Below are 26,820 nucleotides of genomic sequence, written 5' to 3'. Positions count from 1 at the left end.
AGTTGTGGGCTTATGCCACCCAAGGCAACAACAGCCTCCAGTCTTCAGGGGAAGTACTAGTGACGCAGCGGAGTGCGTTTTCCAGCTCCTGGTTCAATCGTTCAGCTTGGTTTGAGGGTGATAGTCGGAAGAAAGACAGGGACCTGCTTCGTTGGCTGTGCAAAAGGCTGACCAGACGTGGGAGGTGAACTGTGGACCGCGGTCGGAAACAATGGTGATGGGAGTGCCATGAATGCGAAAGACGTGTTGAACCAGGAGCTGGGCTGTTTCGAGGGCAGTGGGGAGTTGAGGAAGGACGAGGAAATGAGCAGCTTTGGAGAAACGGTCAACTATGGTGAGGATGGCTGTGTTGCCTTGGGAGGGAGGAAGCCCGGTGACAAAGTCGAGGGCTATGTGAGACCAGGGCCAGCTAGGTGTGGTCAGCGGCCTAAGGAGACCCGGGGCTGTTTCGAGGGCAGTGGGGAGTTGAGGAAGGACGAGGAAATGAGCAGCTTTGGAGAAACGGTCAACTATGGTGAGGATGGCTGTGTTGCCTTGGGAGGGAGGAAGCCCGGTGACAAAGTCGAGGGCTATGTGAGACCAGGGCCAGCTAGGTGTGGTCAGCGGCCTAAGGAGACCCGGAGGTGACTGATGTAGGGGCTTGGACTGCGCACAGGGAGCACAGGTGGCTATGTACTCTCTGCCATCTTTCTCTAGGGTGGGCCACCAGAAGTAACATTTCAGGAGGGAAATGGTGCGTTGTTTGTCCCCCGGGATGACGTGCTAGCCGAGAGGCATGGGCCCAGTCGAGGGTCTGGGCCCTAGCAGCCTGGGGGACGAATAATCTATCTGGTGGTCCCACCCCTGGGTCAGGTTCCTGCTGTTGAGCCTCCCGTATGGTGTTTTCGATCTCCCATGTAATGGGCGGCTACCGTACAGGAGGCGGGCAAAATGGGTTCAGGCATACCGTTCTTGGCTAAGGGACTGTACTGTCGGGAGAGGGTGTCAGGTTTTTGGTTGCGGGACCCCGGCTGATAAGAGAGGGTAAACCGGAACCGATCAAAGAACAAGGCCCACCTCGCCTATCTGGGGTTCAGTCTCTTTGCTGACTGGAGGTAGGCCAAGTTCTTGTTGTGATCGGTCCAGACTAAAAAGGGCTGGGCGGCACCCTCGAGGAGGTGCCGCCATTCCTCCAGGGCAGGGTTGACAGCCAACAGTTCTCGTTTGCCCACGTCATAGTTTCGCTCGGCCGGGGTCAACCGCTGGGAGAAATAGGCGCGTGGATGTAAGGCATGGTCTCCCTCGGATCGCTGAGAGAAGACCGCTCCTACCCCAGTGTCGGACGTGTCCACCTCGACCATGAACTGCCATGAGGGATCAGGTTGGAGGAGTATGGGGGCTGATGTGAACCGGTTTTTTAGTTCTTGGAAGGCCTGCTCCGCTGTTCGAGACCATGCAAACTTCATCTTGGTGGAAGTAAGCTCAGTGAGAGGGGCTGCTACAGTGCTGAAATTCTTGAAGAAACAACGGTAGAAGTTTGCAAAGCCCAGGAAGCGTTGCAGGTCCTTCAGACAGGTTGGAGTGGGCCAATTGGTGACAGCTGTAATTTTGGAGGGATCGGTGTGGAGTCTTCCCTGTTCAATGATGAACCCCAGGAATGCGACAGAGAGGACACACTTCTCTGCTTTTACATAAAGGCGGTTTTCCAGGAGTCAAAGAAGAACCTGGCGAACGTGCTGCATGTGCTCTCTGAGGGAAGAAGAGTAAATGAGAATGTCATCGACTCCGGCCTTCTTCTCCACAAAACAGAACACTGCCCCCAGGGGTGATGAAGAAGGACGGATCATACCTGCACGTTGGGTGGTTTCTATGTACCTCTCCAGAGCCTGCTGTTTGGGTTTTGAGATGTGGAAGAGGCGACTGTTGGGCAAGGTGGCTCCCGGGTACAGGTCATTAGCACAGTCGTATGGTCTATGAGAAGGCAATGAGTCAGTGGCCAGGTGTTTGTTGAACACCTGCTGGAGGTCATGGTAGTCCGAGGGGACAGACGATAGGTCAGCTGGCTCAGGAGGTGTCGGAAGGGTGGATGTGGTGGGTTGTCCAGCCAGAAGACAGGTCAATGCACAGGTGGGGCTCCATTGAGTGATGGTTCCAGTGGTCCAGTCCACGGAGGGGTTCTGTTGGCCCAGCCAGGAGTGACCCAATACCAGTGGTGTATCCAGGACTGAGAAGATGTGGAAACTGATGTCCTCATGATGGTTGCTGGCGATGGTGAGATGAAGAGGTGGAGTCAGGTGGGTGATGTGGGTCAGCAGCCGGCCATCAATGGCCCGGGTCTCAATGGCATGGGGGAGATGTTTCGGGGTGAGGCCCAGTCGTTCCACCAGGACCGGGTCCATAAGATTACCCCCAGCTCCGGAGTCCAGGAGAGCTTGGTGGGAGGACGTCTGACCAGTACTCTCCAGGAGCACGGGGAGGAGGCAGCTGGTACCCGGCCTGGTGGAGTCAGAGGGCGGCCCATCAGTGTCCCCAGTTTCACTGGTGGGCCCGCTCTTTTGGCCGCACTGGGCAGGTGCGATGTAATGTTCCAGAGTCCCGCAGTATAAGCAGGACTCGGTGAGGATACGGCGTACCTGTTCTTCACGGGACAGATGGGCATGCCCTAGTTCCATGGGTTCATCCGTAGGTCTATGAGAGAATGTGTCGGTCCCCCCCATGCGGGACGGGACCCGGGCCTCAGAAGGTTGTGCTGGTGAAAAGCAGGTTTGTGTGCCCGGCTGCTGCCCTGCTCTTTCCTTACGGAAAGAGCACTGTCTCTTATCGATCCTGATAGCCAAGTCGACTAGGGAGCGGAGGTTAGGGGGCTCGTTCTGGGTGCTTAGTGCCACCTTTATATTATCGTTGAGGCCATGCCAGAAGGCCGCGCGTAGTGCACGATCCTCCCAGCCGGCCTCCATGGCCAAAACCCAGAAGTCAATGGAATAGTCGAGTACCTGATGAGCCCCCTGGCGTATTGTCATTAGCTCCCTAGATGCTTGGCTGTGATGAGAGGATGGTGAAAAAACTGACCTGAGTTAGTCCATGAATTCTGTGATGAGGGGGCCTATGAAGAGTCCTTGTGAGTCTGCAGCTTTGGCCCACAGTAATGCTTTTCCCCGGAGACAATTAATGATGAAGCTGATCTTTTCTCTGTCCGTGATATAGGTCCGGGGCAGGTGGTCTAACAACCGGCGGCACTGCAGCAAGAAACCCCGACAATTCTCGACATTACCGTTGAATGTGTCGGGCTCTGGTGTGTGAGGGTCTCTGCGGGGACTGCAGCACGGGTGGTGGAGCGTGGTGGCTGTAACAGTGGAGCAGAGGAACCGTGTGGAGGCAATAGTAATGCGGTGAGCTGAGTTACCTGCTGTGTAAGTGCTGCCATGTCGTTATGTTGTTGCTGCAGTACCTGTGCCATTTTGTCCATGCGTGCGTCTTGAAATGATTGAGACATACCGCTTGCACCGGAGTCAGCAGGATCCATAGTGGCCAGTTCGATCTGTTATGTTTCGTTCGCACACAAAGGTGAGCGAGAAGAAAAAGGCGGACCCAGGTGTGGTGATATATACAAACAAAGAGTCCGTGGTTACTGAAAGAGGAGGAGTAGCCGGGTGTCGACCAGGAGCAGGAGGTGAGGAGATGGATGGTTTGGACGAGGTGGGTCAAGCTGTGTGGTGGGATCACTCCTGGTCTGGTAGGTGGTTGAGCGGAAAAACACAGGAGCTGGCTAAAGGCGTTGATAAACAGATAATCCAGGGCAGTAACGTAAGGCAGAGCACAAAAAAAAGATGAGGAGAATATCTAGTGAGTACGAAAAGTGTAGCATAGGGACAAGAACAAACTGGCAAGTGAACGAGAGGTGAACAGGGTATAAGTAACAATCTAGTCAGGTGCAGCTGGTGATAAGGGAATGAGGAACAGGTGAACATGATCAGTAATCAGGGGCGAAGAGACAGAGTAAGAAAGGTGAGAGAAGCAAGCGCAGCCGGGCAAACCTGACAATTTGGTCCAGATGTTAATGGTATGACTTAACCACTTAACCCTCCATGATGTTACCCACTGGTTTTCTAAAAAGCGGTTTTGAAGCTCAAGTCTGGCCGTTGCCATCGTGGCCGTGCTGCACTCCACCTCCTACAGCTTATCCAAAAATGGGCAGAGAGCTGGAGCATGAGTAGAGCTCGCTAGACAGCTAGCAGCTACTCACCGGTGGTGGGAACCCCCCACCCTGTCACTCAGAGCGGCCACATCCTTATTTAATTTAATACATAACTTTTAGTCTGAGTATAATTTCAATGGGCAAGTTGTATAAAAATTCACCCTCATACAGTTGTCATGGAAGGCGTAATTAGCTAAAGAGTCCATAACTGTTTTTTGTAACAGGCTGTAAACATGTTTATTTCTGCTATATAAATGTCTGTGAGGACTGACTCCCTTTTGGAGCCAGCCTCACGTGGCCATTTGAGGATTTGCAGGTTTTATCACTTCTGCATTGGTTTCATTTCTCAGTCTCAGAGACTTCTGCTAGGACGAGTGCTCTTTTACTTATGTCATCTCATTGCACCCTCTTCTTCTGCAGTGTTTAATGGCACCTGACTGGAGAATTAGCCCCACCAACTGTTTAGCTTTATGAACCAACTGCTGATATCCACATTGCTTTGGTGGATGAAAACACATTTTGATTTACATTTTCCCTGGCCATTTTTTTTAAATTCAGTTAATATATGTGCTACATTTAGACTGACACATGCTCACACTACTGTGCACACGTTAGTATGCTGATGTTAGCATTTAGCTCAAAGCACCGCATTACTCAAGTACAGCCTGGCAGACTTTTAGTTTTGACAATATTTTTGTTTTAGTTAAATTTTTCTCTTAATCATTTTGTAAATGAAGCTTTTTCACAAATTTAGCAAAGCATATTTAGATTTTCATACAATATGTTGCTCTTTGTGGGACCTGAATAATAGCAGGAGATTCTCTACCAAGCAATGGAAACAAGCCTGAATATAAACTGTGTTTTAGTATGTTATAACCCCTCACTACCTCACCAAGTGTAACATATCCAACTCCACCATGTGAATTACTAAGTACGATGTATGAAGTTCACTGGGGAAAATACTATTACCCTATTTTTGTGTATTGCAGTTTTAATGCTTAGTTGCCTTTATGTAACTTTTTAATTTTTTTAAGACTAACTGTTCTTTCTGGCCTTTGACTCCTTACCCGACTCCAAAGAAGAGCTGCACAAGAATTCCTATATGCCTTGATGGTCTGTTTATGCATAAATAGCAAATAAAAATCTTGACTTGTCTTGACTTTGCTCAAGAGGCAAAATGGACAGGTGAAATTTAAATCCTGGTTTGACTTTTTCTACCTGTCTGTTGAAGCAAAAATCTATTGCAGTGCAAAGTAATGTGATTATAAAAACGCCTACTCCTCTTCCTTCTTGGCCTGAGAATAAAGCAGCTGTTTGAGACTAGGCCTTATCATGTTTCACTCTTACATTTCAACTCTTCACTAAATTGAGACGTGTTCTGGATCAAATTTTGGCTGAGGCTGAATTCCTGGCATCTCAATCAGTGATGAGGGGATGCTCTGTATGCTGCAGCTCCACTTGTGTGATTAAGGTTGATAAAACAAGTGTGGTTTTGCATAAAATCCTGCTTAATGCTGCTTTATGATACATTTCAAAGCCTGAAATTTCATGCTAATGATAAATCACTTTTTAAAAAACCCTCAAATTTCCCTTTTGAATTATAGGAGTGTCTGAGAACAGAAGGAAAACCAGTACAGGATGGACCTTCACCTCAGGCATTCTTGTTTATTCTTGTGTTTTTAATGCCCAGGAGTTTTGGTTTCTGGGCAAACTGATTCAGCCTGCACATGCACTTAATCCTCAGAATGACAGAAAAGTGTGCATGCTCGGTACAACAGCAACAGAGGCCGAACTCACTGAATAATTGACTTCACGGAAATTGAAGGACATCCTGGCCCTCCACGTTGAAAAGATGGATGAAGCTGTTTTTGTAGAGGAAACACTTACTTAGAAGGAATACAAACAAGGACACACAGTGATTGACTGACACACATTTGCATGACAACATATCTATCTGTGATGTGCAAATACACAGACATGCAGGCAACATTGAGTACATAAAGGCCCTATCCATCTTCAGAGGAGACTGGAACATTGTGCTTCCCTCCTTCTGTTTCTTCTTTCATTTCTGTTTCATATTGGCTGTTGCCTTACGCACTGATGATAACGATTGTACATTTGTTACGGGTTACTACGCAGAGTCTTAGTGGTAAAGAATCCAGGGTGGAGATGCATTTAATATTACTGAATTGGATTTAACCTTCATTTATCCAGTAAATCACAGTAAGATCTTATTTTTTTTTATTAAAAACACAATTTACAGATAAATAATAACCAAAGTAGGAACAAAATCTTTAGTATACAGCAACCAACTGGAATGATAAGACTTAAAAGTAATAATTCGAGTTCCAGCAAGCACTCTTGGAGTTTGAAGACAGTCAGATGCCTCTTAAAAGCCACTAGAAAGTGTATTTTTTCATGAAATGTTAAACTTTCATATGTAAATGTGCCAAGAGGTCCCTCAGCCTAAACAACAATACACTTTGTTTGTCTCTGCCTAGAATATGACCCATAGGACTCGTTCAGCAGCAAACATGCTGGTTCTTTGTTGTCATAGAAACGATCATAAAACACATGGTTACAATTATGGAACCATTAGTGTGTCATTTTGCACAAAAACAAATTGGTTAGGTTTAGAAAAAGATTATGGTTTGGGTTAAAATCATCTCAGTTGTCATGGCTGGGAAACATCCATAAACATGTTTCACACTGGGATCAAACACTGGTTTTCTGTGTCAGTCCTGTGTTCTCTCACCCATCCATCCACCCACCCCAGCATTCCTCTTAATATGGACTTTGTGGCTCTATATACTACATCACCTGACTTCTTCCTTTGCTTGTGTCATAATTACTGCTATCATTAGTGTTGGTTGTATTAACCTGCTGGCCAAAGTACCGCATGTACTCGTTTTGTACAGTAGGACATTCAAATGTATGGCTGATACGATTCAGAGGAAAAAGGCCAAGACTTCTTTGTACTTTTTGTAATCTGTACCTTTGTATAGCAGCAAATGTGTGCTTTTTTTCAGATGTCAAACATGAATTTAAAGTGCCTTTGTAATGTACTCTGGGGGCATGGGTTCACATATGAAAGTAGAAAAATCGCAGTGTACCTGCTTGTTTTTTTAAGCTTTTTTATGCTTGATTTTCAGTGATTTGATTCATTTTGCTGCTATGAGACTGAGGCTGAAAAGGTTATCAGATTGCAGGGCAGAAGGTTACTGCTCTAAGTGTCTTCCACCAAGACAGAACTAGGAGGACTTTATGAGTTAATTCAGAAAAATGAAATGGAACTCACTGTCCCTAATTGCATTCTCTGAGGTGGACAAGAAACCTCGGTGGCCTGGCAACACCAGAAATACAATTAGAAATGATTCTTTTTCTTCAATAACTGTCATATGCGACCTTTTTTAAAAGGGTGACACCTATTAAGACACACTCAGATGGGGCAAACCTCCGCCAACATCGCTCCACTTGTTTTACTTGTTTCTTGAGCTTGCAAACACACCTGTAAGATTTGAAGTTAACTCCCTTTCTTTGCGTTGTATGTGAAGAGTTCATAGACAAAGTTTGTTGGGGATTTCTGTGATAGTTAAGAAAACAAATTATAATGTAGGGATTTTATCTCAAGATCAGAATATACTTGAGAGAGACAAGTGGAATGGAATGGCTTAGAGAGCAGTAAGTGTAGATACAGATGGTGCTGATTGCGTTGAGGTGAATGCTGAAATAAATGTCTTTTGCAAAGACAGAACAGTGGAGTTGCAGCCTGCAGTGACTTTACAATACAATCAAATTCAGAATGTAATGAACACAAACCACAGCTCCCCACTGCCGGTTGATTTGGTAGGAAATAAAAAAACAATAGAGTAAAATATTCTTCATTGCTAATTTCTGCTTTTTAAAATGTGTCATTGCTTTAGATACATGTCACAGATATATATATATATATATATATATATAGATAGGATAAAGTAACACTTTGACATTTGTGTTCTGTTCATTCCTGTTTTTTAGGGGTGCAGAATTTTCTATGCAAAACTGTCTGTGACCCTTTCTTAAAAAGGATTAGTTTGACTTATCGGCATAATGTTCACAGGTGGTGGGACGTATTGCTGGATCTTTGAAAGGAGCTGCATTTATGGATCCAGAGGGAGCTGTGTAAAGTATGTGTTTTTCCATCAGCACGGGTCAACCCACATGGGCACGGGCCAGCCTCCGTTTCCATCTCTTCCCAGCAACAGGGGGTAATCGTGCTGACTCGGGCTCAGCCAGGCTTCTATCCAGGCCTGAGTAGGGCCAAGCTCTGCCTTCAGAGCTGGCTCATCGAGACATGTTTGGCTGAGATGTTGTGCTGAGGAGTCCTTACACATTCAGCATGCACTTTTTATTCATTATTTGAAAATGGAGTCTCTCTGATATGGGTTGCATGCTAGTAACACTACACTGACACCGTGAGATGTGTCACTTCACACACAATCCCACGTGATTAAGATGCAGAAGATAGTGCATTTTACGGTGCAGCAGAAACACAACCGTGCTGACTCGGGAGCAGCTCAGCACAGCTCTGTCGTGCTCGGCTCAAAAGGGCTGATGGAAAAACACCATATGATAAATTGTCTCAAGTGATGCAACTTGAGTCTGCATCTGCTGTTACTAACAACTACAAATTTGAAAGTGCCAAGAATCTGGTGGTGTGGAGCTATAGAAAAGTGAGATTACCAGACCTCTACAGCCTGCTCCTCATCTCTGAGTGAGGCTAGCAGCTCAAGGCTTAGCTGCTGCTATTACAACACCAGATTTTGTACAGTCAGGTAAAACAATTGGAGCTGCATTGTGGGTAATGTAGGTGCCATGTTTTAATAATTGAGTCAGGTCCTTTTTTTAGGAAAAAAAACTGTCCATCCTGAGTCTGACAATATTTATGATAATGATAATCACTTTTATTGGCCAAGTATATTACACACACAAGGAATTTGAACCGAGGCAGCCATCTACAGCTCCAACTCTCACACACACATACACACAGATGGTAGTACTGTCCCGCAAGATGCTGCTCTGGCCATCGGGAGCAACTTGTGGTTCAACGTCTTGCCCCAAGGACACTTTGACATGTGGAATTGGGAGAACGGGAACTGAGCCGCCGACCTTCCAGTTGGGGGATAACTGCTCTGCCTCCTGAGCCACAGCTGCTCCCAGACTATAAATTGAGGGGAGCACCCTGCAAATACATGCTAAAATGATATGCAAACTACTACTGTCTGCTATGACTGATTTAATAAACACACTGTATGTATTTGGTGCAGGATGGATCATATCTGCACCTGTAAAACAACACATCTGACAAGCAAACCACTGTAGTCAGTCATGCCCTCAGTGTCTAATAGTGTAAACCGCCAAACTGAAACAAACCAAAAGACAGTCCAAGTAAACACACTCCAGTTTATGACAGGAAAAAAGTGTGTGGTTTATAGAGCAGCATATTGCCCAAATAATTGTATCTACAGCGGGGTACCTACCTTAGCACTGGATGTAGTATCGTCCAGTGTTGTTGTTCTTGTTTGGTGATAGGGTTGCCACAAAAGGTTGTACTCTTGAGGATGCTTCTTGATGAATTCATACAAAAGTGAGCAGTAAAAGCAGTAAAAATCCTCCAGGGCTATACAGAACAGACCCTTACACACAAACAGAATGCAGCAAGGCAAGAGATGCCAATACCAAGTATAGTAGTAAAGAAGAAGAACAGGTGGAGGTGGGTGTTGGGCATGGTTATCAATCATCAGGTCCCATATACAGCGTATAGTGTAGCAGGTGCAACAGAACAACAAGCTGCTGCAGCATTATGTGAGCATGAAATTATAAAGACTGGCTCACTGCCTTAATAAATGTGACTGGTGAATTGTCAGATATTGATTAGCTGACATAGCAATAACCGCCGGATCATTAAATCTGTTTGTACTGTCTCTTCATCCTCCAGCATGTCCTCCTTGCTTTTTAAATCTTTCACTTCTCATGATTGCCTCTCATCACTCTTCCTGCCCTTATTAGATTCCATTATCTTCTACTGTTTCCACTGTAATTGAATTCCTCCTCTTCTTCCTCCTCTTCCTCTGCTTTTTTTGTTCTTACAATCAATGAGTACAGAAATTTAATTTTTGAAGTGTAACTCTTTTATCAGTGTATAAATGAATTATGAGTTGTTTGTGTTTGAGGGACTATTTCTAAAGCCTGGAAAAAGCATCACCTTTTACAGTAGGTTTACGGCCATGTTGAGCGCCAGGAGATAAACTATTAAAATGATGCGACAAGTTGAGTTTCAGGGAAAAAACCACACGGTTAAGTTTATGGAAAGATCATTGAGTTAAAACAAGTACTTTTGTTGCATCTGATTCTGATCTAGTACTCCTCTACTGCTACCACTATTGCCAGTACAAACAAAAATATATCATTTGTATTTGAGTTAGATGGAGAGGAATGCAGGTGTTGACTATACTTCAGGCCAGATGCTCAGTGAATCACAGGCAGCTTGCGTCATTTTCCATTTTGTGTTTTTGCCTTCCTTACAAAAAGAGAAGTAAACATCCAGGTATGCACATGATTTCCTTTTGTTCCTTTCAAAGGGTCATTCTTAGCTATGAACAAGACAAAAGCATGTTTATTAAATTAGCTTCACACCCACCCACACACATACACACACACACTAAAGCAATCTTTAAAATGCCACTCATATCCGCAGGTACCATACAGTCTTCGTTATTACACATGTGATAGAAGTTCATCATCGCCCCTAAGCAGGGGTTGACTGGTCGTGTTTACCGTTATATTTGCCTGTCACACACAAGGAGCATCACTGAGAGCTGCCTGTGGGACGAATCAACATTGATCTATTCTGGGTGAATGTGTTTATTTAGGGAGGGGCTCTGAGAATAAAACTGCTTATTGAAATATTGTGCACGATCACCAGAATCAGCATAGGAGTGGACACATGGCTGGGAGAAATCAAATGTTCCTTATGCTTATCTTTTTTTCCTCTTCTTGGGGGACTGAATATTTAGACCAGCCACCAAATTTCCAAGGTCTCTGAGATATAAATATTCACTTATAAATATTTATATCAACTATGCAGCATCGTTTTTGCCTGAAGAAATCCATTAGCCAGTGGCCTGTGCTTAAGTTGGAGGTTCCCTCCACTACAAAGCGTAATAAAGTGGAAGCCAGTAGTTTAGAGCTCACTGGATTCTACTTTATCAGCAGTGAAGCAGAGGTAGAGGTCATGGATGAGCTATGATGGTGAAATATTTCAGGCAAAAATCGATTGGACTTTTTGTTACGCTCATACTTTTTTTTTTTCAATTTTATTATTTAATACTGAACATACAATTAATTTGCATTAAAGATTTTCAGTTTATAAAATCAAATTAAAAGTCATAAAATTAAAGTAAAATTAAATAAATAAAATTAGCAATGCTGTAGTGTAAAACTATCCCATTACAAGCAAAAATATACTGTATCTCACTGATGGATTACTGTATTAGAATAGCGTAACCTTATCAGAGTTGCTATGTGCAGTGGAGAATTTCCAACTGTTGGCATTGGATGGAAAACGGGAAACCTTGTTATCAAATGCAATATCAACATTCTTGTCTGGTGAGTTGGTATTGAGCTGCTGGAAGGCTTTTAATTTGAAACATCTGTGCATGAGTTTCATACTAATACAATTTAAGGTCTGATTACACAGCATTTAAATAAAATTTTGCAGCAAAATCTATTACTTTGAGCATTTGTCATGGCGTTTGTGTGTGTGTATGTACATACAGGAGAATATCAACTGTATGTTTGCAGCCTGAGAGGCAAAGCTCAAGGGAAATATAAAGACTGCCAAGCACTTGCTGCTGCTTGTTAAGCATGGATGATGGATGGATGGATGAAACAAGGAGTGAGGTTGCTGCTGCTGTATGGAGACAAGTCAGGTCTGAAAACATGCTTCACCTCCTGTGCCTGTTTTTCAGGTATAAAGGAATCTGCAGTTTTTAGAGTTACTCTTCTCTTACTCTTGTAAAAATGCTAAAATAGAACATTAAGCACAGGTAAGGTGTCCAAGAGTCCAAAATGGAGGAAGCTACGTAGCATTTTAGCTGCGCTGCACTTTGAGTCTGTGCTTGTACTTTTTGTCCTATTAGCTCAGAAAGCTCTCTCTCTTCAGTCAGACTGCCTCTGCCTAAATGAATGAAATTATGTGATACTTCTATTTAATATTGTATTTGCTTAAGATGGACCTAATTGCAGTTACTTCATACATAATATACTGCTGGGAAAGGCTGGATTACCAAGTAGTAGACACACGCTTCAATTAACATTCAATAGAAGGGGAATCAGCTATTTCTCATTTAATCTTTGGGTACTTTTTTTCTGCCTTTTTTAATTTAATTTTCTTGCTCCCTGAATGACCCCACGACAGTTAATGAATGGTAGTCAGCAATAAAATTTTAATTACTCATTTGAAAATGTTTATACCCTGTCATTGCCACTTTTTATTGCCAGTTTTTAGTCTGAAACTTTCAGGCAAAAACTTTTCTGGCTCGGTGAGTGTAAAAATCAATCAAACTCCAGCGAAACACTGAGTTAAGGATAGTTTATCTGCCCTCCTGGGTAACATAGTTGTGGTACATAGATGTGGGAAATGTGGCTGAGTGACGTGTGGAAATGGTGAGGAGTGAGCCGTCTCCACGGGACAGCGATGAGGCTGGATAAGGAGGAAGCTATTTGTTCGGATGCTGTTTACCTCAAGCTAATTACTTTCAGTCAGACTTTGTTTGCTGCCAACATCCTTTGGCTTTAATAATGGATTTCTTATTATCTGATTCTGACTGGGATTTGCATTCCCAAAGACAGTGGGGCTACATGTTTGTGATATCGGCCTTGACTTGATTTTATGTGCAGTGCTATCATTCTGCAACAGCTGTGGATGGCAGACTGTCATCTGCACCTTCCACTTTTTCCATGATAGTAAAATTAGCTCACAACTCACAAGAGAAATGTTTTCCTGTATGCATCGTCTGCTGTGTAAAACTTAGTAAGTCATGAACTAAGGAGGGAAATACACTAGTTTATCACATTTTGAATATTTTAAAATGTTAAGTAAATAATTTATACAATAAATAATGAAACTGGAATTCCCAGTCTGACTTTTTACATGGGATTTTCCCAGCAGAGAATGCACAAAACAAGTCTCTCTAATTACTGTATCTCACCAAAACGTCATTGTTTTTTTGTCAATAGCTGTTAGTAATGGGCTCCATTTTCTGACTTTGAAATGGATCCCCAGGGGATTAATGCATCTGTAGTTAATTTCAGTCATATATCTCCCTAGTAGCCTGCTTCATTGTTTTGCATAATGCCCATGAATAATAGACCTGCTTCAGCGCCTTGTCTTGCAGGTGTAGTACCCAGAAGGACCCTGGAAGCAGAAAATCTCATGTGGGGATTTGAGCGGAGTTCATCTGCACCAGGCTTAGCATGTCGTGGGCTGCTGTTGCTGTGAATTATATGCAAGTCTCTGTCAGGGCTGTGTCCTGTCACTATCCTCCAAAGGTTGCGCAGGCTGATAGAAACAATGTGGATTCTGGTGACAGATGTATTAGGAAGTTCTTGTCTCGTCAGAAAAGTCTGAAAGTGAGTGTGTGAAATGGTGACATTTGAGGTGAGTTAATGCTGCTTAAAGCCTGTCTGTATAAAGCCACAGGAAGTCAAAATGTTTTATATTTCTTTTGCAAGGCCAACTTACAGACTTATGCTGAAGGCAAGTTTCAAAATAAAACTCTGTCCTCCACAGAAAATCTCCCTGTAATTGCACATCTCCCCGTAAACCTTGATCAGCTTTTCACCAGACAGGCTCACTCAGAGACGGTCTGATATAATAGACTCTGGACTGCCAGCAGTTTCTCTTTCTACAATTCATATCAGCGAAGGATTGTGAACAGCTTCAAAAGAGTTCTCACTGTCTGACCTTATCACTGAAGTATCAGTCTTCCTTGTTTACTTTCTATAGAGGACTTCCAGCTGAGGTACTGACCTTCTGCTGGCGATGCTGGACATCCTCAGCTCCTGAGTAATGGCAACCAGTGATGAGCTGCTCATTTTTCATCTCTGAGCTGTTTCAGGTTGATCACTATACAGTCAGTTTTTTTAGCTCTGTGACAAACAACAGTTTATGACACTTACATGTTTTGTTCACAAGTGAAGACAACTATAATGAATTTGAAGCCCAGATATAATCACCAGAAGTAAAAAGCTGTTGTTAGGCTATAAGCAAACTACACCACAGTCCCATGACTTCAGCGTCACCACCACAGCTTCCAACTTGTAATGTAATTTAGCAGATTTCCCTCTTCTGCAAACTCCTTAGTGTGACCTGATCTAGCTAGTGATCATGGCTGTGTCAGAATACTTTGCAAGTGTGCAAGTTTAAATGTAACAAAGCTAAAGGCGTACTAGTGAGTAGATGAGTCTCCGTGTTCGGTGTGATAACGTAATATGCCACACAGCCTCTGTAGTCTCATGTAGCCACTTGTTAGTAACCGCCTTTTTTATAACATGTAAAAGTTTTCAAATTCACAAGTCAAATATTTATTGCCATATTTTATTTCATAGAACACAACGTGAAAATGCATTGGCCTTGTGTGAACCTTATTTCAGGCTTCTAACCAAAACCACAGCTGAACAACCCACAGACTTCGGGGTGAACTGGAAGTGCAAAAATGCTCGCTCAGCCCTGGGTTTTAGGACTCACTACTACGGTACTCTATAGTGGCTGTTAGAGTGTGAGTGAAATCTGCTATGTGAGCATGTAGCTGCTGTCAGCACCAACCACATGTTTTCAAGATAAATGCTGTTAATTACAGTGAAGATCAATGAACAACAGTCTTTGTCAGCCACAGTTAGCCTTTATTTGGATGCTGGTTCTCTAGAGGAAAATGCAGGATCCAGTTTTGGTCAATTTGACATTTGTGCTGAAAACTTCAACGTCTCTATAATGGGTGGTTACACTATCAACTTGTCACTTTGTGCCCTTAATTCACAATGGCTCTGACTAAAGCAGAAACTGCAGTGTAAACAGATAAACCCTTTAGCAAACAAAACAGTGGAAAATGCTTTTTATGCATTATCACTAAGCACTGTTATCTCATTACTTTAAGCATGTTTTCCTACTTTACCTAGATCAGTGGATTAGGAAGATGTGGGGAAATAAAGTTGATTCATTTTGTGTTGAAAATAAAGAAATAAAGAAACTGTTCAACACTAAAGAGGTTCCTATTGTAATATCAGCAAGAGGGTGACTTATTTGACCTCTTACTGTAGGTAAGGAAATTCTGATATGTCCTTACGTGAAACTTCTCAAGAGTTACAAGAGGGGTCATTGTACAGATGAATACACTGAAGTAAACAGTTTTTGAGATGTGCGTTTTCATTTTCATATCAAAAGCATAATTTGTATTTCATTGTTTCCATTGAACATACTTCTTTGATGCGGACACATTTGTGTTCAAACACATAATCAGCTCCTCCAGAAGAACTAGACCAAGACTATGCTGCTCACAGGCTTCATCCAGCACATCTTTGTTCTGTCTCTATATTACTCTGAAGAGTGTTGCCAGATCACTATATTGACTGGACGTCTCTCTCCACAGGAGTACCAGATCGATATTATCTTCGCTCAGACCTGGGTGGACACCCGTCTGCGGTATAACAGCAGCAGCATGCGGATTCTGACCCTCAACAGGTTTGCTGGTTTTGCTGAGGATACACTGACAGCTTTATTTAGATTCCAGAAAAAGTCTGCTTTGCAGCTGCAGCACTGATTCCCATCTATTAATTATATAATTTTCTGCTTAACCATATTTTGGATAAACTGTGTGTGTTTTTCTTTCTTTCTGTTACATTGCAACATGTTCACACTGTGAATATCTAATTTGAGAACAACATTTTTCTCTCTCTCATGGGAAGAGGCCTGTAATTAATGTAAAATTGATCGATGTGCTTTGTTTTCCCCATGTCGCCTGGGTATTTTATTATCCTCTTATTGGAAAGTGGAACTGCTTCATGCATTTCTGAGAATTCAACAGCAGTCATCTCTTAACCTTCCTCCCCTTCCTTCTCTCTTTGTCTCATTGAACCAGCAATATGGTCGGCTTGATTTGGCTGCCCGACACCATCTTTAGGAATTCCAAGACTGCTGACTCTCACTGGATTACGATGCCCAATCAGCTTCTAAGGATCTGGAACAATGGAAAAATACTGTACACACTGAGGTAAAAACCTCCACAGCACATGAAGAAATGTAGAGATCCAACAGTGAAGAAGCAGGGAGTGGAGTAGCTTGGCCTATTTAAGCTCGTATCTAAGTAAAATCAATGTTATTTTCTTTTTTTAATATTGAATTTTGAATATCTGAGCTTTTGCTACAAAGCCTTGTTTTACCTCTAGCACAGAGGGATACAAACTTCTTTTCCAACATGTCATGTGTTTCCCCTCGTTTGTTCTGTTGTCTCTGACAGCGTCTCAGGGGTAGAGAAATGACACAGGGGGAGGTTGGACCTGTGACAAAACAACCCTCACTCTGCCTGTGTCTACAGAAAAAAAACCCCTCACAGACTGGAGTGGATAGGTTCTTTTTACATTTGAGTGGCACCTGGGTTTATGATCCCTCACACTCTGACATGAGCTTTTTCTGTCTTCAGGATCCAATTACACCTGCATATCCAGGATTTTACAGTAGACCTTGGCCAAATAGCAAAAACAACCTTGAATGCTTGTTTTCAGCCCCTTGGAGAAGCAGATGCAGCTCTAAGCTAAGATAGTTCAGACCTTGTCATGAAGAGACAGATAAATACAGTAAAAATGTACCAAAATGAAGCTTCTTCTCTGAGACTTGGACGTCTCATTGTATTGCCAGCTTCTATTTTAAGAGAAATACAAAGCGCTATACTTAAAATGGTTCTAATTATCACCTAGAATCTAACTCATAATTGTAAGGGAATGATTTGGGTGGTTTTAGAGGTTAATAACACAGTGAACATGAGCTTCTAATTTGAGCTCTAGATGTGCTTTAGAGCCCTAGGGGTTCAAAAAGTAAATGATCTGCTCTGAGACGTATAATCTGCACTGATCAGTATTTTTCCAGCAGCAGTGGCTCAGTGGATCACGATTATGTGTGGTATGAACGGTGTCAAATACAGTGACACACCCACTAATGATTAGCACTCTGTTTTCCTCAGATATGCACAACATTTTAATGTCAGTTCAGCAGATTGTTCTGGTTTCAGGTCGACAAACCTGGCACAAATCAGCCTTGCTTTTAGCAACAGTAGATAACCAGCTGCATCTGCCCAATAATAGACAGCAGAGAGATTAAACTAGTAATTAGCTGGTGAAGACAGCTCAGCATATAACTAACGAGCTAAACGATGAATAAATGTTGTTTCCACCTCATCTGCGTGTGCATGTTAAGACCATTACCTCATAGACAAATCTAGACAAATTCCTCTTCGCAACTAAGACCATTACCTCATAGACAAATCTAAACTCAGGAGGGAAGAAATTCCTCTTCGCAAACAGGAATGTCCCCCAAAATATGTGGGTCATTGTAGTAAGGTTCACTTCTGCTAATGCATGTCTTCGGTGATGAATGTCAAAACAATAGTTTCGTTAAAAGGATGTTAAGTGTCAAAGAGGCGTATGTTTGGGGCTGTTTTTGCCTTGATTGACACGACTCTCACTCTAACGTCTGCTGCTTTTGTTGCTGCCTTCTCTCTTCACCTCAGCCTTGCACTCTTGCCAATATTTGGCTCCTGAAAACGAGGGAAGCAAGTGTGCATATGCAAATTGGTTCTGTGCATAATCTGCACTACAAACAAGACAAGTGTGGCAGCCCCTTTTTCCAGCTTAGTCTGAGGCTGCTTTTGTGCTCTAACTCAATTAATGAGAAATTGTACTGGGGACAAAGACACAACAACTGCAAAAACAAAAAGCTCATTTTCATGATGGTCTCACTCTAACACCACTGAGATCCCTGTGCTACATCAACTAGAAATTAATTTTAGGATGATATATTGAAGTAGCATGCGGAGAATATAAAAACTAGTCAGATTCAGCTTTATGTTTTGCATGTGAAACGAATCCAGTGACCGTATATAAGTACTCCTGTTTTTAGGAACGTACACGTCGTTGGGCCCTGACCTATGCCGTCTTTGTGAAAAACATGTCTGACACTGATGATTAAACAGCTCTGTTATTTTGATGGATTTCAAGTATCAGGCAGGCAACTGAGCGTGATCCTGCACCATCTGGTTTCAAACTAACACTTCATATACTGTGTGCAAAAAGTGCACTGTGTGATTAGATTATGTGATATAAACAAGGATGAAGACTGTGCATTTACACTATGTGCTTCATGGACTGAGCAATGATGGCTCTGATGCAGTTTTTGTCTTGTGTGTCTCTCTGCATTTCTCCCTCTCTCCAGGATGACCATCAATGCCGAATGCCAGCTGCAACTCCATAATTTCCCAATGGACGAACATTCCTGTCCTCTCGTCTTCTCCAGCTGTGAGTAATGGCAAAGAACACACCCACATGCACACAAATATGTCATGCACATAACACCATTTAAAGAAAAGATAGAGCTTCATCAACACAAAATAGAAACCAAATAGCAAAGACAAAATGAGCACAACTGACAGATAAAAATACAAAATCACAGAGTTTTAAGTCGACATTTAGAGGCCACAGCAGAGAAGTGTATGGCAGCAGTCACAGTCATGAAGACTGCTCTTGGAGGTGACCTGAGCAGGTGGAAGTGAAAGCATAATTTTATACCAGAACATGTACTCAAACAGAACTGACTCACCAGATCTGCGTCAACCCCACTTCAGCTGCTACGTCAGCACAAGCAGCAACTTAGCGAAGCCCTAAAAGTGGATGTTTTCCAATGTTGAATGGAGATTGTGTTCTCAACTCACCAGAAAGATAAATGGCAGCTATTTGGTAAAACTTTAAAAACCTTTTAGATTATGTCTATAAAGAGATAATAAAAGTGCCCACATAAAGTATAGTGGTCTGGTCTGGAGCTGCTGTGAGCCACTAACACTGTGAGGAAAAACAAAAACAGGAGGGACCTGCAGGAAACTGAAAGGTAAAGTCATGTCAAAACTAATAGACTGTCACATGCTGGTCTTTTCTGCCACAGATTTACACCTACTTTTTCCCAGACATATAATTTCAGCTGACTTGCAGCGGTCGGTCTTAAGTCATAAATCCATCCCCTTTTCTTTCATCTCACTAGTGAAAAATTTGCTGTGGCCCTGCTATTGCGATTTGTCTAGGTTTTGAAAATGTAGTTTTTTACTATGTATGAATATGTATTCTGAATCACATTTTTATACTGACAAAGATTTTCAAACAAGGATTCTAAGCATTATTTTAAGTCCTTTACAGCCAGAAAATCAATCAGAAGTTAAATTGAGATATTGCTTTTAAATTACAAATGTAATTCCAGGTGTTATTGAAAGTAATTCAGTACAGATCAGAAGGTTCTTGTGCTTAAATCTTTCCAGGCCACAATTTGCATACTGTAATAGATGTTACACTACTGTATAGTGAAAGAGCTGTTGATGGCTTTCATTGCAGGTATGTCTCTTAGTGAAAGCATTTGCAATAATAATCTTTTTCTTAGACACTGACATTTGTTTCTGTATGCGGCTAAAGGATGAGCAAAGAGTATCTTCACTGGCACTGATGTTTTAGATTTTATTTTTGCTAGAAAATTACTGTATAATTTCATGGTGCATGATTTAGATTGGGCCTCTCAGCAAAAGTGATATTATTCATTAGTAATGAATGCAAATGCAAGCTCAGATATGTTTGCTAAATGATGCTGTCTTTCAAAAGGCATTTCCAAAATGCCTGGAGTTTAAGAGGTTTAATTAATTCTCAGTGCGGAACAGAGGTTTCTTGATTAAAGTAGCAAATAACTTTCATAACATCTGGTCCATGTCTGTTTTAAACCGGTCAGAGCTTTTTACTTTATATGTATGAACTTGGCTTATTTTTGGAGGCAGTGGCACTGACATCCATACTGTATCTGCACAACTCTGATAAACTATTCATCCATTTAGAAGTTCCAAAGAAACATTTCCATCAGTCTTTGCACGATGACATAACACAAGGCACTTTTAGATGCTGAAGGAAAACCTAAACTAACTGAGCAGCAAGTGCTTCACTTAGGTCTTCTCCATCTGTTTTACATGTTGCCAGCATACAAATCACATTTCACAGCAGATGGTTCGCGCGATGAAGATCTGCCGTAGAGGAGGAGGGAGGGAGACAAAGCAGACCAGAGGTGACATAGTATAGTGTCTGTCACTCATTGTTCACCGGGATGATATCTGATAATTAAGCCACGGCTGAACCTCACTTTTCTCCGATGTCAAATAATCCCTTTCTGTCCACTGCTATCTCTCGCTTACCACTCAAGGCGCATGGTTGTTCATGTATTTTGGCGCTGGAGAAACCTGATGCACAAGCTTTAGGGCCTTTTCATCTCTTTTCATCATCTCCCCATTATTACTCCAATCAGTTTCACTTATTCAGAACATTATAAACACGATGAATGTGACGACGGCCTCGCTGATCTTTCTTATCAATTCGGAATATCTTATGAAAAACAGACATTATGCAAACAATCTGACACCTTGCAAGCATGTTTTGAATTCATGGCTTGGTTCTTTTGACTCAGGAGTGTTTTAAACTGCTGTGTTTTCATTGTAATATGTTTGAAAATCAACATTATACAGTAAAAGCCACAAAAAGCCTTAACTCACATCACAGACCAGATCTATGCCTGTGATGTGAACACATCACAGGCATAGATAGCCACAATTTCGTACTGTAAAACACTGCCTGTGATGCTGTACAGGTAGGATATTTTGACATTTATACTTCATATACCATTATATATGAATAATAATAGGCTGTGTGTGACAAAGTGCTCACCAGATTGAGGGCCAGTAGGTAATTGGCTGTGTGCAAGAAATGGCAAGATATGTGACATTTTCAGGACATTTCCCTTTGCTTCTCCTCAATCAGCTACAGGATTAAATGGAAATTTTCATCTTGGACTCATAACTGTAATCTTGAAAAGTTAATTTCAGTCATTTGATTCAGCAAAACCTGTGTTGTATAATAAAATGGAACTGCAGTGAGACATGTAGATGGCATATGGGCTAAAACCAATCTGCTGAAAAGACACTATTATAACAGACCTGATACTGTGCTGCCTAAACACAAAATTGCTCAATTACACCTGTTGCAATATATTTTCTTCCCACAAAAAATGCTGAATTAACCTCATCTCAGGGCTGCTCAAACAGGCAAGTCATACATTTAAAGATGTAATCAGCAGTTTTCATCCAGTCAAGGCCAAGAAAAGCCAAAGACCTCCATCATGCCTGCTGTGTTGTTACATTATTTGAAACCCCGCAGCAGGGATTCATGAATGGTCTGTCATCAGAAGTTTTAACTCTGATTTTGTGTCCTGTACTACTTTGTGGTTTTCAGTTTGAAAATCTCTTCTAAAACTTGGCTTGACTAAACTTTTTGTGTGTGTGTGTGAAGAAAGGGGAATAATCCTGAATGCATACAGTTTAAACATATTCCCAAAGTAGTTGGTGCTGGAAATAAACAGTTACTGACCTTCTGTACGGGTATGACTGTTGAAAAGAGTTGCTGGAATGAAAAGTGCTTACAGTCAACTGTTTTCATTTCCCTTACCATAAGATAAGCTATCTTTACAAGGCACACTGTACAGTATGTTCAGTCAAGGGGGAGAACTCTAGTTTAAATAGTAACTGCTCTTACACCCATATACTGTAGATGCATACTTAGACATATCGTCTCACTGTATGAGATTGTTTCTTTTACACACAGTCCCTGATAAATAAACTTTATTATAATAATAATAATGGTAGCTACATTTAAGACAATAAAACAAGTTTAGGTTTTATTTCTGTATCTGCCATAGTGCTGGTATGGTGGCTGGGCATCACCACAGATAGAACCATGAAAGAGGGATAGCTAATATTAGCTAAACCCTCTCCGTGCTGCAATGTGAGACGAACACAACCACTGACTCAACAACAAGATGGCTCCTCCTAAATGCTGAATATTGTAAAGGAATGTTTTAAATAGCTAATGGTACAGTTAGCCTAGCTTGCTGAACTATTCTAGGTTACATTCCCTTTCTAGGACCTACTGGCAGATATTCTCACATATATGGACTTCACATTAATATGGTAAAAGTGGACACTCCTTGTCTTCTTTGCTTAGATGATAGTCAGAGAGAATATTAAAGCCAAGGCCATAGCAATTTATAACACTGTGTACGATTTTGTTACTTCAGGGGGCTGCAAGGTCTGAAATATAACAGATATCTTGTAGCTATGAAGATACCACTGTTAATATTGTTTGCAGTAAAGCTAATTTTACAAGCACACTATGGTGATTGCTCCTCTTGGTTGTAGATGGCTGTTCATTTACATAATTAGTCTGGTTTCTACTACAGGGCACAACAAAGCCTACCTTATTACTATCGCTGATTATTCTAGGTAAAATTGCTTCAACTTGTCAAATGAGCAGAGCTTTATTTTTACATAAACACACTCCTGAATTATCTTTCATAAAACCTCCTACTTGCTTTGTTTCTTGTTTTTAATTCACCAACCAGCAATAATCTACCTATGAAATATTGCAGTTTTATTAACATATCCAGGATCAGTACACTACAAAGTGGTTCCAGCATTTTGAGCAGATTATTCTTCTTACACCACTCGGTTCCTTCAGGGGAAAGTGCTTTTATACGTCACTGAAGTGTAACAGTTGGCTTTTCAGAAGTATATGGAAGATGCATAGCCTGTAATCTTACACTACAAAAACATCCATTTATATAGAAAAGTCTAGCCACTTAATTTTCTGTAGGCTTTAATGACTCCCCCCACCCCCAAAGATATTATCAAGCAAAGAAGACTGCTCAGTTTTTACCATTGAAATACCACTGGATTCAAGAGCATCCTTGAGACCAATTGACTTGGTGAAATTATTCCACTGAAATTAAGATAAATACTGCACTAAATTACATGGTAGAGTGGCTATTTGCTCACCATGGGTGCATAACAGCAGCTTCCAACCAAGTGAATTATTAGTTGCTCAGTTGGTTTGCCGTCCACTGAATTGCCTATGAAAACTTGCTGTATAAATTTGTATAAATCATGCATAGCTCAGATGTAAATCATGCATACAATAAAAACTGCATTGCTGCATTAATGTTTCCTGTATTCTTTGCCTTCAACTTGTGCTCCCTTTTTCTTTCACACACCTAACTCACTCTCTTTATGATTTCTAGATGGCTACCCACGAGACGAGATTGTGTACAAGTGGAAGCGAAATTCAGTAGAGACTTCGGACCAGAAATACTGGAGGCTTTACCAGTTTGATTTCATGGGGCTCAGAAACACCACAGATGTGCTTACGACAACAGCTGGTAAGAAGGACGGCAACAAAAGGTCGAGAGAAGGTCAACAACACAAAAAATATGCCGAACACTTGCCTTTCATGGTGTTAAGACTAATAATGATATAAAACCTTTCCTGTAGGGCAATTTCTCATCCACTTTTATCCCACCCTACGTGAAGGTTAAAGGTCAGTTTTGGCTGCAGACTAGCAGCCGTATCTGGCAGAAGTTCAAAGTCCTGCTCACAAGCAGTTCAGCCTCTCAAGCTACTTGACTTTCTTGGTGCCCTGAGCTTTGCTCAGGTTAACATTACACTATGCCCATGGATATAATCATTTCACTACCAGCTCAAAGCTCATAAGTATTCCCCTCAGGTGTAAGCGTATATAGGTTTTTTCACTGATATTAATCACCAAGATTAAAGATTAAGAAGGAGACTTAATTATTCAGTCCCTTTCCTTCTCTCTTCCATGGTTTCAATGTGGCTATTAGGTTTGTGTTCTTTGATAACTGAATATAAGTTTGATGCTTTGGAAGCTGCGACAGGTGTGGAAATGTTATTGCTCCAACAGGTGCCAGTAATTATGCCTATAACTGACACAGGGTGGACAAGTTCCTAATACAGTTTTGCATTCCGTAACCCCTGGATTAATGAGCAAAGCATTATGAATGAATGAGACTGAGAAAGAGGGAGAAGAACAGAAAATTGTTAACCCCTCTTAACCTTGTTTATGAGTTGCATTATCTTCTTTCTAGTATGTGCCATATGGTCTTTTTGTCTCTGGAGAGACATGCTTGGATCTGCATAATGTGACCTGATTCAGCTTTCTAAGAGCTGAACCTCCGTTCATGAATATTCGAGGAACATGACTACTTGGCATGATTAGGAGAGGGAGAACAGGGATCGAATTATTCAAGAGCTCTGCTTCGTTTTATTTTGCCAAATGTTCCACTACGTGACATCAAGTGTATGCTACTTTTTTGCATTAACAAATTTTGCAAAAGACATCTTTTTGCTCAATTGCCATCTCATTTTTGTGTTTCTGATCATAAAAGAGTGAGTGATGAGTGCTCTCATCCCTAGACATTTTGATGGCCTTATAAATTATACGTTTTCCTGGACTCCCGCTGTATCGTCACAACACAGCCAAAGTAATTTTCTGCTGAGATGCTCAAAAGCAATGGCAAACCTACACATCTACCTCATGCTGTTCAAGAAAATTAGCCATTTTCTCATTTATTACCTCGTTTCTTTTTCCTGTTTCACTTGCGGAGCACCATCTCCATACGCATGATGATTAGATCCCCGGCTAAAAATACCTATCATTAATTTACATCATGACAAACTTCAAGAGCGCTGCATTACTCTTCCTCCATCTCTCTCCTATTTCCAAGTACCTCTATCTCCCTCTTCCTGCTTTATCCTTCATTCCTGATAAACACATGAGGTATGAGGCTGTTTTAATGAGAACAGAGTGGACAGATCCCCAGCCACAGCACCACTGGGGAACCCCACTGCAAATTCACCATCATTATCAATTCAGCAGCATCATCTTCCAAAGGCCCCAATACAGAAACTCAAACACTTCAGTGATTTGTTCTACAATCCCAGCGCGCATTCCCCAGAAGCTTCTGTTACGTCCTTTTCTGCCATTAGAGTGAAGAAATGCTGATGTTATCTTTCTTAACATGTCCACAGTGGATTTTTTTAATCTGCCTTTTTGTAAAGAATCTGGTTCATGATATTGATATTCTATTTAATGTTTCTTCTTCTATGTATGCAATCCTTAATACATACAAAAAGTCGAATTAATGTAAACACAACATTGTCCTTGTTGTTACTGGCAAACTCCAAAGTTTCAGACACCAAGACTTACAGTGGATTCAGGAAGTACTCAGACCCTTTTACCCTTTGCAGGTTTTCTTGTGTTGTGAATTCATTCTTGAATGGATACAAATGCCACTTCTATGCTATTTCAGAAAATGAATCAAGAATCAAAAACTGAAATGTTTTCTTCTCAGACATATTCAGACCCTTTGGTGTGGAACTCCAGTTTCTGGTCAGGTGCATTCTGTTTGCTTTAATTAACCTTCCCATGTGTCTAGAACTCAATCAGAGGGCACCTGTTGCAAATCGAATTTATTGGAAATAGTTCACAAAGGCACACACTTGTGTCTGCAGTATAAGAGCCTACATTTGACACTGCATTGTCAGGACAAAAACCAAGCCATGAAATCCAGTTAACTGGTTGTGCATCTCGGCAATCAAACTGAGGCAAGGCATAGGTCAAGGCAAGGATATAAAATGATTTCTAAGTCATTGAGTGTTCCCAGGACCACAATGGCATCAGTCATTTTGCAATGAAAGAAGCTCGGCGCAACCTTGACTCTTCCTAGAGTCGAATTGGGCATCCAGGCAAGAAGGGCCTTGGTCAGGGAGGTGGGAATAAACTCACTGTAAAAGAGCTGGAGAAGTCCTGTGCAAAGATGGGAGAACCTGTTGGATGGACAACCATCTCTGCAGCACTTCATAATCAGGCCTGTATGTCAGAATGGCTCGACAAAGCCACTGTTGACTAAAAGGCATGTGGCAGCCTGCTCGGAGTTTGCTACACGATAGGTAAAGGACTCTGACAACACTTGGAAAAGATTCTTTGGACTGATGAGATAAAAACTGAACTCTTTGGATAGAACACGAAGTACTGCTAATACTGCCCTGTGTCAAGAACAATGGGATAAAGTGTCCACATTGAGGTGTGCAAAGGTTATAGAGCAGTGGCCCCCAACCCCCGGGCCGCGGACCGGTACCGGTCCGTGGATCAATTGGTACCGGGCCGCACAAGAAATCATTAATTATTTCCGTTTTATTTATTATCTGAGTCTGAACGATCTTTTATTTTGAAAAATGACCGTATTCTCTCGGTTACATCTCGGTCACTTGAGCGCCAAAACTGGCTTACTTGTGGACATATTCAGCCTGCTCAATGAACTCAATCTGTCACTTCAGGGGAAAATGACAACTGTCTTCAAGTTGGCAGATAAAGTAGCTGCATTTAAAGCCAAACTGGATTTGTGGGGACGACGC

General features: G+C 41.8%; 1 protein-coding gene across 3 annotated transcripts in view; it reads left to right on the top strand.

The window, feature by feature from the left end:
- Positions 1-26,820, top strand: part of LOC109955675 (gamma-aminobutyric acid receptor subunit gamma-3-like) — an 81,272-nt gene that overhangs the window by 36,827 nt on the left and 17,625 nt on the right. For all 3 annotated transcript variants that reach the window (XR_002274300.1, XM_020592079.1, XM_020592080.1), the window contains 4 exons: positions 15,862-15,953; positions 16,351-16,482; positions 18,696-18,778; positions 23,628-23,765. Coding sequence is in view for 2 of the 3 variants with exons in the window: in XM_020592079.1 (XP_020447735.1) it covers positions 15,862-15,953; positions 16,351-16,482; positions 18,696-18,778; positions 23,628-23,765 (445 nt within the window). In the remaining variant the exon portion in view is untranslated. The remainder of the gene's footprint in view (positions 1-15,861; positions 15,954-16,350; positions 16,483-18,695; positions 18,779-23,627; positions 23,766-26,820) is intronic.

Source organism: Monopterus albus, unplaced genomic scaffold (assembly GCF_001952655.1).
Source record: "Monopterus albus unplaced genomic scaffold, M_albus_1.0 scaffold16.1, whole genome shotgun sequence".
Taxonomy (NCBI): domain Eukaryota; kingdom Metazoa; phylum Chordata; class Actinopteri; order Synbranchiformes; family Synbranchidae; genus Monopterus; species Monopterus albus.
The sequence above is the reverse complement of the archived record's forward strand: the minus strand, read 5'-3'. Positions and strand labels throughout refer to the sequence as shown.